The 16,848-nt window shown below is 41.2% G+C and overlaps 1 protein-coding gene across 1 annotated transcript; it reads right to left on the bottom strand.

Moving 5' to 3' along the window:
• Positions 1-1,459: 1,459 nt before the first annotated feature.
• On the bottom strand, positions 1,460-15,901 carry LOC117046795 (lipase member M-like). Its single transcript, XM_033149201.1, has 10 exons — positions 15,885-15,901; positions 10,715-10,823; positions 10,317-10,434; positions 8,085-8,283; positions 6,230-6,339; positions 5,895-6,031; positions 5,551-5,697; positions 4,178-4,249; positions 2,388-2,453; positions 1,460-1,693 (listed from the first exon to the last, which is right to left on the bottom strand). The coding sequence occupies exons 2-10, from the start codon at positions 10,814-10,816 to the stop codon at positions 1,460-1,462; spliced, it is 1,185 nt and encodes a 394-aa protein (XP_033005092.1). The 5' UTR covers positions 10,817-10,823; positions 15,885-15,901.
• Positions 15,902-16,848: the final 947 nt, after the last annotated feature.

Below are 16,848 nucleotides of genomic sequence, written 5' to 3'. Positions count from 1 at the left end.
ATGGACTGTGGTCAAGCAGTGATTGATTTGTGAAATATAGATGTTAGAGATGAATGTTAGGATATCATATGTAGGGTTTGATGGAAGTCAAGGCCATAAATGGTCAAAATGTTAAGATTTGGAAAATAATATGATAGATCTTAATAGTGTATTGTTATAAAATTAATAAAAAATTATATGGCAAAAAGAAATGGACTGTGGTCATGTTGAAAGCCTTGGCAGAAATGCAAGAGTCAGCTGCACCCACTCCAGTCTTCAGAAGAGAACCCACAGTACTTGTTTATGCCCATTGAGCCATGGGCACATAGCCAAAATCCTGCCTCCTAGTGTAACCTCTAAATGGGATAGAGATGCCTGTATTTAATAAGAACATAATAAAAGCCTGCTGGATTAGGCCAGTGGCTGACAGGAGCTTCCCTGCAACAGCTCACAGGCTAGGTACCTAGCAAAATCAGAGACCCGGAGAGTTTCTTTCAGTGCTCTATTTCTGTTGGATATTCATTCCCCGTGTCTTCAGTCATGGGATTGTTGTCTATCACATGACAGTGTATGTTTTCATTCCACAGAGTGGGAAGTGACGGAGACAGGATGTTTGTGTTACTGTGTTCCGTGAAGTGGGACTATTGTCCTTTGTTCTTTCTCTCTTTGCTGTCTGATGAGAAAGAGGCAGGAGCTAAGTCAGAATGCTCCGAGTGTATTATATGTAAATAAAGTAGATTAGACAAAATGCTGTGCTATTGGGTTTGTTGTGCAAACTGCAAAGACTCTGCGGATCCCTAAGTGTGCTGATGTCTCCAAGGCATCAGTCACTGTGATGTTTGGGTTGGAGAAAGTTTTTGAAGCTCCTGAACAATCGACCAGGAGGGAGAGAACATGCCAGCCGGGCATATGTCTCTGCCAGGGTCCTAGATGAGAGTAGGACACTCCTAACAATTTCAACCAATGAACACACACGGAGACATGGAATGTAAACCTCAACACTTGAACCGAAGTTGCTCAGAATGATGCTTCTGCCTTCCACCTGGCTGTTACCTCCTAGTCCTCAGACTCCTCCTGCCGTCTACGGTGGCTTCTAAGGAAATCCCTTTGTGCCTGTTTAGCTTTCTACTCTGAGACCTGAGGGAAGGAGGGAGCCCTAGCATACTCTCCAGAGACACCATGTCACTTGGCTGCTGTACTGAGTTAGCGCCTGCATCTTAATCCAGCATCTCTCCTTGAAGCTCCTTGACATATTTTGGGAACAGGGAAGTAAGATTGGAATGTCAGAAGAGAGATGCAAGATCAAGGAATTCTACTATCAATTGTTTCACTGCTAGCAGGTAGAATTAATTTGATGATGAGCAATAGGTAATGGGGGGGCACCTCAGTTTACAAATTGATCATGAATACACATTATGCAAACCCATTGAAGCATCTACAGTCATATGGAATACATGCAGTTAGTGACTTTTATAACATTTTATTTGTACTTCTGCATCAGATACAATACATCAGGGAATTCTTTCTTTGGAATATCAAGACCCCATAAAGAATCTGAATGCTGCCATTCAGGAATATACTTATGGAAAACTAAATTAGGGATCCGAGGAAGCAAAAGCTTAATGTCCTTTATGTCTGCTATAATATCATGTCCACCATACCACACAGCAGTTGGCACAGCCATGTCTTCGATTTTATAAAATGGAGGAGTGGTCTGTGGATGAAAAGATTAGAGTGATTAAAATGGGTTTCACCTATCAATCATAATTAAAAAAAATTTAAAATTCCTTCCAGTAGCACCTTAGAGACCAACTAAGTTTGTTCTTGGTATGAGCTTTCGTGTGCATGCACACTTCTTCAGATACACTGAAACAGAAGTCACCAGACCCTTATATATAGTGAGAGGGTGGGGAGGGGTATGACTCAGAAGGGTGGTGGGAATGGGTGATAGGCTGATAGCTGTGGTAAACCTGTTGACGACTGTTAATGACTGCAATTGGTCTTACAGGAAAAGCCAAGGGGTGAGAAGGTTAAAAATAGCTTTGTCATGTATAATGAGATTAGAATCCAATGTCTCTATTTGGACCAGGTCTCTCAATGGTTTTAAGTTTGTTAATGAGTTGCAATTCAGTAACTTCTCTTTCCAGTCTATTTCTGAAATTCCAAAGGAAATAAGAACAATACATTTGGCACCAGCTTGGCTGCAGAAGTTGTTGGAAGGATGCATACAAGGTGCCAGCCAACCATCTCAGGGACTCCACTCCACATCTGTGCAGGGTTTACTCCTTAGCCTTTTCTTTTCTTTTCATGACCCACTAAGTTCAATGAGAGCTGGTCCCAAATAAATATGCAGCTTTAACACATTGAAATCTATGACAAATCCCCATCACCACAACCCTTATAATTACCGTATTGTATATAGCCTTGTTCTTACTGCCATAGTCAAAATATTTCAGTTCTTTTGATTTAAAAACCTAAAAAAGATGAGGCAAGGGACTGAATATTTGAATTTTTAATTTTGACATATTTATAACTTGCACATAATGAATAACAAATTGCTTGATGATTTCTTTGGTTGCATCTACACTGACCTCTTTAATGTTATTTCCACCTATTGGAACAATATTAGACATGTCATTCTAAAATGCCACAGGGCATACCTATTAATTAAAACATTTTTTACCTTGGGTTGGTGTTTTCTTTTCCTTCCCCAAATGTAAGTAGTACCTAACTACACAATTTTCCAAAATGCTTTTTCTTTCCTTGCTGCTGGTTGCTGGTTGCTCTGATCCACCCTCGTGTCACAATTTAATCCTCCCTCCCTACGTCCCTCTGTGCCCTTTGTTATTTGTGCATGTAAGCCTTTCAAATTTAAATGAAACTGAACACCACCTCTCAAATTCCATTGGAGGGGAGCAGAGTCTGAATGCATTTTTTAAAAAAAATGTAAAATGCTACATAGAGATATATGAGCAGTTTTTCACTGATAAAACAGCATAAAACAGTTACAAATTAAGCAATAAAAAGACAAGGCAATAATGCATTATGAATGTAAAAAGTAGGATGTATTGTGTTACCAAAACCAATTCCTTAACCCTTCCTTAACGTTAAAAACTATGAGTGTAGATCCACCCTAAATATTTGAGTCCATTACGTATTTTTCTGTTTCTAGTCATATAATTGGTTTAATGATGATGATGATGATGATGATGATGATGATAATAATAATAATAATAATAATAATAATAATAATAATAATAATAATAATTTTATTATTTCTAACCCACCCATCTGGCTGGGTTTCCCCAGACACTCTAGGCGGCTTACAGCATATATAAAAACATAATCAAACATGAAACATTAAAAACTTCCCTATACAGGGCTGCCTTCAGATACTTTCTAAAAGTTGCATAGTTCTTTATCTCCTGCATATCTGAAGGGACGGCATTCCACAGGGAGGAATAATTTGCAATATTCACAATGCCATTTCTTGCCAAATTGTAAAAGGTAATGAGCAGGGCTATTTTTCAAGAAAAAGAGGTGCCAGAACTCTCTCTCTCTTTTTTTTAGGCGGAGCACCCTTGCAGGGAAAAAATACAAACTTTCGCCACCGACCTCCACCACACCGCCCAAATCATCCTGCCAACCGCCGCCTCCGCCAAGCAGCCCAAATCGCCATGCCGCCCAACACCACCGTTGCACAGCCCTCTGCAAGGGACTGTACCAGAACATTACAGATCAGCCAGAACGCACCAATGAGGTGGCAGAATGCAACAAAGTGGGGCCGGGAGGGGGGGGAAACACCCTGGTAATGAGAAACTGCAGTGTGAAAATTCAAACTTAACTATCACATCAAACAGAATGAACAAAAAAATTGCTTGATGTTTTAATTTAAGAACTACTCTTTAGACAATGCAATAGAAAACTTTCTCTTTCGTTCTTCTTTCATGCAACCTATTTAAGGATATTTTTGCTTTCATTTGCATGTTATTCTTGCCAGTTTTGACCCCTGTAGATGCATATATATCATATATAGCATGTACCATTTATTGCTATATTGTTTTTCATTTACTGTAACTTTCCTGCCACCTTCTGAAAATTAAAAAAGAAAACCCTTATTCACACACATTAAACATGCATTTGAATATCAAATGACCTCTGAATTTTGAAATAAGGAAAAACATGCATTAAACCGTACCTGGGCCAAGTGGATCAAGTTTTTTACAGAAGCAAAATCAGGGAAAATTCCAAGAATCACATCTACTCGACTCTAGGGGAGAAATAATAGGCATGGAAACATTTTTTTTTTTTTTTTTAAGAATCCTCTCTGAATATTCAGTGAGTTAGGGAAAGGGATGAATTACACTAGCAAAAAGGTCACAAGCATTTGGGACTCAACTACATTGGCAAAGAAAAAGCGCTTTATATGTGTTGTATATGCATTATAACACTGTGACACCAGATGGCGCTGTGGAGTTCCGTTTTTGCCAACCCAATTTCTCATACAAAGTTTACAAGGTGTTTAACTGAAATGCTTCTTCGATGTGTCTAGATCCAGCCCAGAGCAATACAATATATATATAAACCTTGAAGAAAGGGAAAGGGAAATTACATAGGAAAGCATAATAATAATAATAATAATAATAATAATAATAATAATAATAATAATAATAATTTATTTATTTATTTATTTATTTATACCCCGCCCATCTGGCTGGGTTTCCCCAGCCACTCTGGGCGGCTTCCAACAGAATGTTAAAATACAATAATCTATTAAACATTGAAAGCTTCCCTAAACAGGGCTGCTTTCAGATGTCTCCTAAAAGTCTGGTAGTTGGTTTCCTCTTTGACATCTGGTGGGAAGCTGTACCACAGAGCGGGTGCCACTACCGAGAAGGCCCTCTGCCTGGTTCCCTGTAACTTGGCTTCTCGTAGTGAGGGAACCGCCAGAAGGCCCTCGGCACTGGACCTCAGTGTCCAGGCTGAATGATGGGGGTGGAGACGCTCCTTCAGGTATACTGGACTGAGGCTGCATACAGCTCAGGAAAGATGTGGCAGCAGAGTTTGGGAGCTTTGTGCTCATTTGCTTTTTTATTTTTATACTATTTTAATGGTGCATATTTTTTTTCTATTGTTTGCTTGAAAGCCATCTTGTGAATTTCTTGGAATTAAAAAAAATGTTATAAATATTCAAAAAAAATTGTTAACATATTTCATCTGTTATCAACTTCATCAATAAAAATTACAACAAAAACCATAAAGCTTATTCTTTCTGTAATATACCAGGGTCTCTTCCACAAAGAGTATTCTCAATTCTAGCTGCAACATTTACAGACTTGGTTAGTCAATTGCACCTTTAGGGCTAGAATCCCATACATGCATATCTTGGAGCACGTACCATTGGACTCCATAATATTAATTTCTGAATACATATATTTTGGATTCCATTGCTAATTTATCTTTATCTATTAAAATGAATTCAGTTTTCTACAAACTATATTGCTGGTTGGAGAGAAAACATGGAGTACTGTGTTTTGTCAATATATGTAGAAAAATAAAGATTCAACTTACCACATTTAAGTTATTTTGATTGCGTCCAACACTAAGGAAAATAATTTGGAGGCAAAACTTGTCTATCAATGGATAACTACACAGCTTGGCATTCAGTCTTTTCAGTTTGTTACTTAAAAAGACAAATTCTTTCTTCCCCCATATGAGCTGTAAAATAAACACAGAGATCTTTGTGATTCTCTTTAGGATTAATATGCGAGGATTAATTAAGCCAGGTATTGCATGACCTCCCCCAAAATAATGACAAATGGATAAACTTGAGGGTTGAACAATCCATATCACTAAACTGATTATGTTAGAAGGCCACATTAACACACTATAAAAAACTTATAAGAAATACCTACGCTTATTAATGCATCAGGAAGATTGAGAAATAGCACAGAAGGTCCACTGGTGCCAACAAGTGTGTAGGTAGGACCAAAAGTTATAAAGAGCTTGACTTTCTGAGCAAGCTGTGGCAAGAGTGAAAAGGCAATTAAACCTGCCAAAGAGAAAGAATTCCAAAATTCAGCAGCTGTGCCAAACACATGGGAGTCAAAAGTCCCTACTTATTGTTCCTTCAATCAATTTTTTTAGGTTTGAACTATACCAGTGATGGGAATTTTTGATTGTAAGAAGGCTTTAAAAGGGGGGGGGGCCTCAGGCAGTAAACACATTCCATTCATTTCATATTACTTACCAAGTGTCCCACCATGAGACTGACTGATAACATACAATCCTTCTTGCTTAGTTTTCTGCAGGATAAAATTTATTGTTGCTGGAATATCATATATTGCAATTTCATGGAAGCTGTAAGACATTAAGGTAACGGTAAAGGACCCCTGGACAGTTAAGTCCAGTCAAAGGTGACTATGGGGTTGCGGCGCTCATCTTGCTTTCAGGCCAAGGGAGCCAGTGTTTGTTCACAGACACCTTTCCGGGTCATGTGGCCAGCATGACTAAACCTCTTCTGGAGCAACAGAACACTGTGGCGGAAACCAGAGCACATGGAAACGCTGTTTCCCTTCCCGCTGCAGCGGTACCTATTTATCTACTTGCACTGGCGTGCTTTTAAACTGCTAGGTTGGCAGGAGCAGGGACCGAGCAATGGGAGCTCACCCCATCATGGAGATTCGAACCACTGACATTCTGATCAGCAAGCCCAAGAGGTTTAGACCACAGCGCCACCTGCTGTGTAGTCGTTAAACATTCAAAATGTAGGTGAAGTTTTCTCCACTTATCCTTCTGTTTCATTACTAGAGCACACTATTAGAAGTATGCATGGACTTTGCCTCAAATAATGAGGTGATTTGGGCTGTGATTCCCCATTGCTATACGGGATTGTGCCATTAAAAATGCATGTTAACTACTTAGTATGTCACCACTTCGTGAGAATTGTAATCAAGTGATATATAAATTGTAAGGGGGAAATGCAAGAAATTCCAACTAGCTCTGTTTCCTTGCTCCCACCCGCTCCAAAAGAATAGTACAGTCTTCAGGGGTCAACAGGGAATTCATCATTTCTTTCTCTCCCCCTCCCCAACCTCATGTTCAGTCATGTTTTAAATAAGCATGTAGTCAGCTTCCATGGACTTGTTTGATGCAGAGGAATGGTGCGAGGAACCAGCTGGGGAGTCACCAGGGAAGAAGGCTCAGAGCCCGGGAAGTGGTGGTGGAATGACAACGAGTGGTCAGAAGGAGAAGATGGACAGGAAAGAGGAGGTGTCAGACTCTGAAGCAGTAAGAAGGCTTAGTGAGCTGTGAGAGTCTGTGGCAGAAAGAAGTCCAGGATCAGATGCAAAAGCTGTAGCAGCAGGGTGTGATGAGGAAGGCAAAGAGGCAGAGATGAGTTCTCCACCCACCACAACCCCTTTGGTATCTAGGTAGTGCTCCAGGTGGAACGAGGCCCAGGCAATTGAGGACTTCATCTACACATTCCCAGCATTTTTGCTAATAAAGAGTTAACTCTATCTTTGAACTGTGTGATTACTGACAAGCATGCTCCTGTGACATCAGCAGAGGCAGGGGGAAGTAGGACAGGTGAGAGCCTTTGCCTGCATCTCCTTCTTCACCCACCCTCTTCTTGCTGCCAAACACATTTAACTAATGGTTTAAACCCCTAATTAAACATGTGGTTCTCCACCAACAACAAACCCTTTGATATTTTGGTAGCGGTCCAGGTGGAATGAGGCCCAGGCAATTGAGGACTTCATCTACACATTCCCAGAAAATCTCAGATTAGCCTGATTCAGTTCAGGATCTGGTATTTGTGCAGAGTGGGTGCACAGTCCCAGTTATCATCATCAGAGACCCACAAATTCAGTCAGCATGAAGATAGAGAAGGTCGTGAATTTTATAATGTCGCCATTGTCTCTAAAAATAATAATAAAAGGAACCACAATCCACCATTTCCCATCTTTGGGAAGTCTTTCCAGGACTGAAGCACTTCTGACACAACAAAAGGAAAAAAAGATACGTTGTTAGCAGTTGTACTTCAGAGACAGCAGTCACTACAATTGTCTCAACTATCCAAGCTACAAGTTGCCTCTTTATACCTGAAATTCCAAAATTCTTCTTGGTCAATTAACAGAGTCTTGTGTCTTCTAGACCAACTGGTCCCTCTAGTATTTATCATCCAGACATCATAACCAGCATCTGCTAGGAAGAATCCCAGGCTATTGTTGGGAAGATTGGCAATCCAGCACCTACCTTCAAGCAAAATACCATGTACCAGTAAAACAACTGGCCTAGGACCTGGGGAGGAGGGGGGAGAAACAGAAACAAAATGGGCAATCTACCTTTTAGTTTATTTGTGTTCACTTCATCAACATTGTTCTTTGTGATGCTTTCATCTGTTCCAGGAAAGGCATAATTATATATAGGACAGAGATAATTGCTTGTAATTAGGTGGTGTCCCATGGCTGTCTTACCTTTAAAAGGTAAAGGGACCCCTGACCATTAGGTTCAGTCGTGTCTGACTCTGGGGTTGCGGCGCTCATCTTGCTTTATTGGCCAAGGGAGCCAGCGTACAGCTTCCGGGTCATGTGGCCGGCATGACTAAGCTGCTTCTGGTGAACCAGAGCAGCACACGGAAATGCCATTTACCTTCCCGCCAGAGCGGTACCTATTTATCTACTTGCATTTTGACGTGCTTTCGAACTGCTAGGTTGGCAGGAGCAGGGACCGAGCAACGGGAGCTCACCCCGTCCCGGGGATTAGAACTGCCGACCTTCTGATCAGCAAGCCCTAGGCTCTGTGGTTTACCTTTAGGCACTATTAAAAAATATGAACAAATGCTTCCTGGAAATCATAGCCAATACAAAGGCAGTATGGATCAGATGAGAAAGCAGCAAATTCTTCAGCTCCATTGCTGAAAATCAGTAGCTGCTTTCCTATGGCAAGATTCCATACAGGGCTGGCCCTACTGATAGGCAGAGTGAGGACAGAGTGGCATAATTGCCATCTGACTTGCTCTGCTGCTCCCAACCCTGTTATCCTAAAATGAATGGAGGATGCTGTCCCTTGACTTGTCTGGATGGCTTCTGTTCATGGAATGGATTGGAGAGGGCTCTTGGCCTTCACATCAAGCAGCGAAATGTCTTGAGCAGGGCCTGACTCAATGGCATAAATAAATCATTTATTCATGCCACCTCATCATGGCAAGGTAGTGAAAGACAAAGGTGATTAGATGTGCCCAGATAGGAAAAATTGGGCAGAAGATTGTACCCTGTTTCTACAATTAATTCACCACTTCTGCACACTAAAGCTTAATCCAAGCACTTCATTCTTACACAACATCACATAGAGAAATAGATATCAGAGCTTTGAAAGTCTTTTTAGATAAGGAACTAATTCTAGTTCAGGTTGAACATGACCAGAAAGGTACTACAGTGGTACCTCTGGTTGAGAATGGGATCCGTTCCAGAGCCCCATTCACAACCTGAAAGGTCTGCAACCTGAAGCACCGAATCTGTGCACGCATGTGGCGTGATTTGGCGCTTCTGCACATATACAAAGCACTGAACCCGGAAGTAACCCGTTTCGGTACTTCCGGGTTCGGCGCGTTCGTAACCTGTGCCGAACGCAACCAGCAGCAAACGCAACCTGAGGTATGACTGTAGTTCCAATTCACATTTGTCCACTTACAAAATGAACTTGTTCAGTTCATGTTCATTTCAGAGTTAAATTCATATTATCTTGAAATTCTCCTCAGCTTTCAGAATGTTATAAACTGCTACGCTGACATATAACAAATAGGTAAAGGAGACATCAAAACACACACAGTGGGATACGACTTCCTTTCTTCCTTTCTTTAACCATTATGAACTTGAATATTAATTGGAATTTCTTTCAAAATTTTACCCCCCTATAAAGTTAATTCGCATTAAGTTCACCCAGCAATTATGGCAACAACTGCCAGGTGTGATTCAAAGATTTTTGAACTAATTCAGTGAACTTCATTAAACTGAACTAGCTCATTCTGAGCAATTATACACAGACATTTGTTTCTTCTGGGCTATGTGGAATCCTGCCAATACTCTTCCTCAGTGGCGTAGCACGGGGGGTGGGGGTGGGAGGGATTGCCTGGCACACAATCTTGGGGATTGCAAACCAGGCACCCTACGCAGAGATCCCTGTCATTTGCCTTCTGCAACCGCCCCTGCCTGGCATGAGAGTACCTGCCCGTTGATGATGAGGACTGGGGAACAGAGGGTGAAGAGTTCTAAGCCCCTTCTCTTACTTTAAAAAAAAATGCTACAAAAATGTCAGTTATATTCCAAAATTACCTGTCTTCCCAGAACTGTGCATTCCATAAGGAATTCTGTTTATTTGTAAGTAATAGCCATCCTCTGTCAGGATTTCATGCTCTTCACTGGGGTATCCCCAATATTGGATTATTTCATTCTGCAAGAACAACGAAACAAAACCAAAAAAAAAAAACCCTCAGCAAATTGAGACTTTTTTCCCCTAAGTCTAGATGTTTAGCCTTGGGGTCAGCTAAATCCATCCATTGTAATCCATCAAGCCCTCTTTGGAGTAACTCAGGCAGGCCTGGAAATCCTTCTGTGAAAAGCAAATGCTTTGGAATATCAGTTAAAAGAAATATGTACAAATCATAATAACCAAATTATTTTGTCCTATCAATAGCCTGTTGTTTTCAAATGCAACTGAACAAGCAACTCACAGCAGTCATGAATTCTTGAGGATTCAAGTGCCGTTTCCTGAGGAATTCTTCTGACTCTGTTGTCTGTTGCATTAAGCACACCACTGCCACAAACAGCCACATCGCTGACCTGTGTAAAACAATTTTGTTTCAAACTCCTTAGCAAAGATGGGAAGTTTTTTTTAAAAAAAAAAAGTTTTTATAAGGGTTGAGGGCAGGGAGTGCAATTTTAGTTTGGGTGGTGCTGTGCAGGGAAGAAATAATGTTTCTGTCTTCTAGAAGTATTAGTAACTGAGATGGATGGTTTGTGAGGAAAAAATGAAAACAGATCTGCCCCATGAGGAAAAGTATGGCTATCTCTGATGTAAGTGAAAGCATGCTGTATTCTGAGGGAAGCAGCTTCCTGATCACTGGGGGGGGGGATATGTTTTTGCTGGACATGGCATTCTTGAGGTGCTTCAGACATATAAGGAAAAATAATTTTGTTAGTTGCTGGCTCTGGCTCTGAGCTTCTGGAGGCAGCTCCCCAATCTGAACCAGATTTGTCTATACCTGCCTGCTGGGATTTAAAATGTTCTTCTATAAAAAGCTTTCAAAAATAAGGAGCCAGTTTGCTTAGCAAACTGAAGCAAACATTTTTGTTAGGCTTCAGGCTTTGTGCAACTTAACATAGTAGCCCTGTAGTTTGCATTTCAGTAAATTGCATAACACTGAGGGATACAGTATCTGACCATCTGTGTGTGACCTTCCCTCACCCAGACCAGAGAAGCTGCCCATGGGAGCGATATATGGCAGGCTCTTACATCAGTGCCTGGGTGAATCAGGTTTGCTTCCATGGAAGCTCCAAGGGTAGTAGTGTTATCTTAGTTCATTTGAAACAGCTGGAGGCTGGATAGTGAGGCGTTATGAGGACATAAAGATGTACGTTTTCCTGCATGAATAAAAGCCTATGCAGTGAATCATGCAATAGGAGGAAACTAGCAGATGCTCTTGGGGTAAGAACCTTGATTGGCAGAAGCCTGCCACTCCCTGGATGTGAGACTAATCTCTGCCTTGCAAGAGAAGGCTGTGCAACTAGATACCCTCATGCATCACCAGGATTATATTGCATCATGCACCACAGTGGTTTTTATGATTATTGTAATTTGCATACTGTTTATATGCCAGAATAAATTGCTTTCAATGATGGCTTTGTTAAATATACAGCTGCATCTCCCTAATTTGCCAGATAACTCCAGGGATAATTGCCTGGCTGTATATTTTAGTATAACACACTAGGGTGTTGTTCTTGTGTATGCTGTTTGTGCTGATCTTATGTATGCTGATAACACAAAGGTTGCAGGTTTGATCCTCATATGGGACAGCTGCATAGTCCTGCATTGCAGGGGGTTTGACTACATTAGGGTTTCCTATACTTGGGTCACTGGCTGTTTTTGGACTACAGTTCCCATCATCCCTGACCACTGGTCCTGTTAGCTAGGGTTGATGGGAGTTGCAGTCCAAAAAGAGCTGGAGACCCAAGTTTGGGAAACCCTGGACTAGATGATCCTCTGGGTCCCTTCCAACTCTACAGTTCTACGGTATGATTCCTGTAATTTAGCAACATAGAAGACTGCTTTATGTTCCTATCAGTCCACCTAGCTCAGTGATGTCTTAACTTCACCAGTCTGTTAAGGTCATTTTGAATTCTGATTCTGTCTTCTGCGGCATTAGTTACCCCTCCCAGTTTGATGTCTTCTGCAAATTTGATAAGCATCCCCTCAATTCCTTCATCCAAGTCATTTATGAAGACATTGAACAACAATGGGCCCAGGACAGAACCCTGCAGACCCCACTTGTCACTTTTTTCATGATGACAAGGAACCATTAATGAGTACTCGTTGGGTTCAATCAGTCAACCAGCTACAAATTCACCTAACAGTTACCTCATTCAACCCACATATTGCCAGCTTCTTCACAAGAATATCACACGGACTTCGTCAAAAGCCTTACTGAAATCAAGATACACTATGTCCACAGCATTTCCCTGATCTGCCAATTTTGTAATTCCATCCAAAAAAGAAATCAGATTAGTCTGACATGATTTATTTTTGAGAAACTCATGCTGGGTCTTAGAAAGCACAACAGCCTTTTCTAAATACTCACAGATCAACTGTTGAATTATCTGTTCTAGGACCTTCCCTGATATCGATGTCAAGCTCACTGGTCAGTAGTTATCTGGTTCTTCCTTGTTCTCCTTTTTGAAGATGAGGACAACATTTCCCCACCTCCAGTCTGTAGGGACCACTGCAACTGTTGGCTACTTGTGTATACTCCTCCTTAGTGATTTCCCCTTTCTTCCATTTCTTATACATGCCCTTCCTAACTCTCAGCTCATCTGTAAGCTCCTTATGCAGCCACACCCATTTCCTTAGATGCCTCCCACTTTTCTTTCTTGTTGGTATTGTCTGTATTTGGGTCTTCAATATTTCTCCTTTTAGACACCCCATCCTTCTTGGACTCCCTTCTCGTTGAGTATTTCTGACCATGGGATCACACCCAGTAGCTCCTTCAGCTTTTTGAAATTGGCCTTCTTAAAATTCAGAGTGCATGTCTTAACTACACTCAATTTTCCCTTGCCTCTGTATTTTGAAACCCAGGAGAACATGATGACTTCCTCCCAAGTTTCCAAGTACTCCACTTTATAAATCAGTTTCTCGCTATTGGTGAGGACCAGGTCCAAGATAGATGATCCCCTTGTTGGTTCTTCCACCTTCTGAGAAATGAAATTGTCAGTGAGGCAATGGAGGAATATGTCAGACCTTACACTCTTGGCAGAGTTTGAGTCCCAACAGATATCAGGGAAGTCTCCCATCATGATTACTATTTCTCTCCTTTTTGAATGTTTAGTAATCTGCTCTAGTAAGGTATCATCCAAGTCTTCAGTCTGACTTGGCGGTCTCTAGCAGACACCCACAGTAAGGTCACTATTCATTCTCTCTCCTACAATTTTTACCCATATACTCGCAATCTGCTTTTCATGCTCCAGGCCATGGATTTCTTCACAAGTGTTGTTGTTGTTGTTCAGTCGTTCAGTCATGTCCGACTCTTTGTGACCCCATGGACCAGAGCACGCCAGGCACGCCTATCCTTCCACTGCCTCTCGCAGTTTGGCCAAACTCATGCTAGTAGCTTCAAGAACACTGTCCAACCACCTCATCCTCTGTCGTCCCCTTCTCCTTGTGCCCTCCATCTTTCCCAACATCAGGGTCTTTTCTAGGGAGTCTTCTCTTCTCATGAGGTGGCCAAAGTACTGGAGCCTCAACTTCAGGATCTGTCCTTCTAGTGAGCACTCAGGGCTGATTTCTTTGAGAATGGATAGATTTGATCTTCTTGCAGTCCATGGGACTCTCAAGAGTCTCCTCCAGCACCATAATTCTGGTTCCTCTGCCCCTTCGAAATCCATCTTGCACTTCTGGGAGTTCTCGGTCCACATACTGCTTAAGCCTGCCTTGTAGAATTTTAAGCATAACCTTGCTAGCGTGTGAAATGAGTGCAATTGTGCAGTAGTTGGAGCATTCTTTGGCACTGCCCTTCTTTGGGATTGGGATGTAGACTGATCTTCTCCAATCCTCTGGCCACTGCTGAGTTTTCCAAACTTGCTGGCATATTGAGTGTAGCACCTTAACAGCATCATCTTTTAAAATTTTAAATAGTTCAGCTGGAATATCATCACTTCCACTGGCCTTGTTGTTAGCAAGTGTACACATCCTTTATATACAATGCTGCTCCCCCCCTTCCTATTTGGTCTTTTCCTTTTGAACAGGTTGTACCCCTCAATTCCTACACTCCATGAGTCTCATCCCACCAGGTTTCAGTTATTCAGTTTTGCCCACCAGGTCGTATTTGCCATCCTGTATTAAAAGCTCCAATTCATCTTGTTTGTTTCCCATGTGCATTTGTGTAGAGACAACTGAAACCATGAGTTGTTCTCTGAAGCTGCTTTCTTCTTGCAGTTTCTTGCCCTTTAGCAGGTTTCTGGACCACCACCTCAGTTTTTTGTGCATCAATGAAGCTATTATCCCCAGTGCCAGGTGCTCTTTTGTTGTTCGTATTGTTTTCTCCCTCCCCCCAATATCTATTTAAAGCTCTACTGATCAGATTCTCAAGACTCTTGGCAAACACATTCTTGTCAACTGCTGTGAGGTCCAGCCCATCTCTCACAAGAAGTCCTAACTAAAGGAAGCAGAGACCATGCTCCAAGAAGCCAAATCCTTCCTGACGACTCCACCTGCGCAGCCAGTGGCTTACCTCTGTATTTTCCTCTCTCTTCTTTGTCCGTGACTTTCAGCAGGAAGGAGTGATAAAAAGACTACCTATGCTCCATGTCTCTTCAGCTCTCTGCCCCGTGTCTCATAGTCCCTTGCTATGTGTTGCAGGCTATGTGTGGCAGTATTATTTGTACCCACATGAATAAAAAAGAAGGGGGAACTAGGATATAATCCTCATCCAATTTAAGACCATAGATCTAATCCTGCTCTCTGGATTCATTCCATCTTCTCTGTGACAACCTTTCATTCCCCCGCCCTCCCCAGTCTTCAAAGTCTTTCAATTGTGTTATTTCAATGAACAACCTGTGAAGTATCTTCTTCTTCTTCTTCTTCTTCTTATTATTATTATTATTATTATTATTACTGATGCAAAAGCCTGATGCTGAGAGATGACCTAAAGACACTTAAAATCATCTATGATGGAGGTGACATTTGAACTATGGACTTTCTAGTTCAATGCAGATTTCACAGCTCTCGAAAAGTAAGTTCTTGAATCAAATTAGAGAGTCCTTCAAAAACCTGTTCATGTTTAGCTTATTATCTAATGAGAGGGGTGGGAAACCAGATGTTGTTAGACTCCAACTCCCATCAACCTCAAGCTGGCTGGCCAGGGACTAGGAGAGCCAGAAACCAGCAACACGTGGAGTGTCATAGATTCCCCACCTCTGGTCCTTTGGCCTGATCCAAGTGAGAATATATTATATTCTTATTGTTCAATTTATAGGATAGTGCAGGTATAACTATTATTCAGTTGTACAGTACATTAATAGAGAGCTCTGCTCAAAATGCAGGCTATATTAAAACACAGGCTTTAAAAAAAGTTGTCGCTATGGGGGGGGGGGGAATACACCACCAAAATAAAATTGAAGGGTATTGCTTACCGTCTCCTCTCCCAACAGCGTCTGAATCGCAACTGAATGCTGCAGAAGCTTGAAGGGAATTTGGCTGCCTATGTTCCATGAATAATTATGGTGATGCTATTAGCAATACGCTGAGAACACAGTATCTTGGATACTATTACACACTGTACCTCTGAAATATGTTAGTTACATCTCCAACTTATGAGACATACATGGATTTGGTAAATGTGGGTGTAATTCTACAATCCTTTAGGCCACCCTAATCTGCTTGATCTTACTTTTAGGTTGGCGTTCATATGATTGCTTTGTGTGCATGCTTTAATTCACTACTGTTCCTTTCTAGATTCAAATTAGATGAGAACTAGAGGAACAAAGTCCTTGTAAGTTAGAAAGTTCTGAAGAATTGTAGATTCCACACAACATGAATATCCACTTGCCTGGACCAAGCAGAGCGTATTTTAAATAATACAAAATGTGGAGGAAATTGTTTTTTATTTTATGTATTTTGTGTTTTAATATTGTGATTTTATCCTGTGAACTGCCCTAAGACCTGCGGGTATAGCGTATCATACAAATTTAATAAACAAACAAACAAACAATATTCTTCCCAACATCTCCAAGCCCCCATGAAGCAGGCTTTAAATCCTTCTTGACCCTAGTTTACATTTGGGGAAAACAAAACGCAATTATAGATACTGTGTTTTCCCCTGGACTATGTGATTTAGAATTTGCTGTCCTGCTTTAAGCAAAACCTGTGCCTATGTAACCTGTGTGTCTTAATTAGGCCTGTTACTTTATGAAGATTCATGGCTTGCAAGCTCTTGTGTGCACACTTGTATGAGGATAGGGAGGCAGCTCTCACACAGACTAAGAGCTTCAGGAGTGGAACTCAGGGTTCACTGGAATTTCTGTTTGCTTGTCTAAAGAATTTCCTAGGGCAAAATCAGCTGGTTTCTTCATTATCCTCACAAACAAGCTTTTAACT

This window comes from Lacerta agilis, chromosome 5 (genome assembly GCF_009819535.1).
Source record: "Lacerta agilis isolate rLacAgi1 chromosome 5, rLacAgi1.pri, whole genome shotgun sequence".
Classification (NCBI taxonomy): domain Eukaryota; kingdom Metazoa; phylum Chordata; class Lepidosauria; order Squamata; family Lacertidae; genus Lacerta; species Lacerta agilis.
Note: the sequence above shows the minus strand (reverse complement) of the source record. Positions and strands in the feature narration are given on the sequence as shown.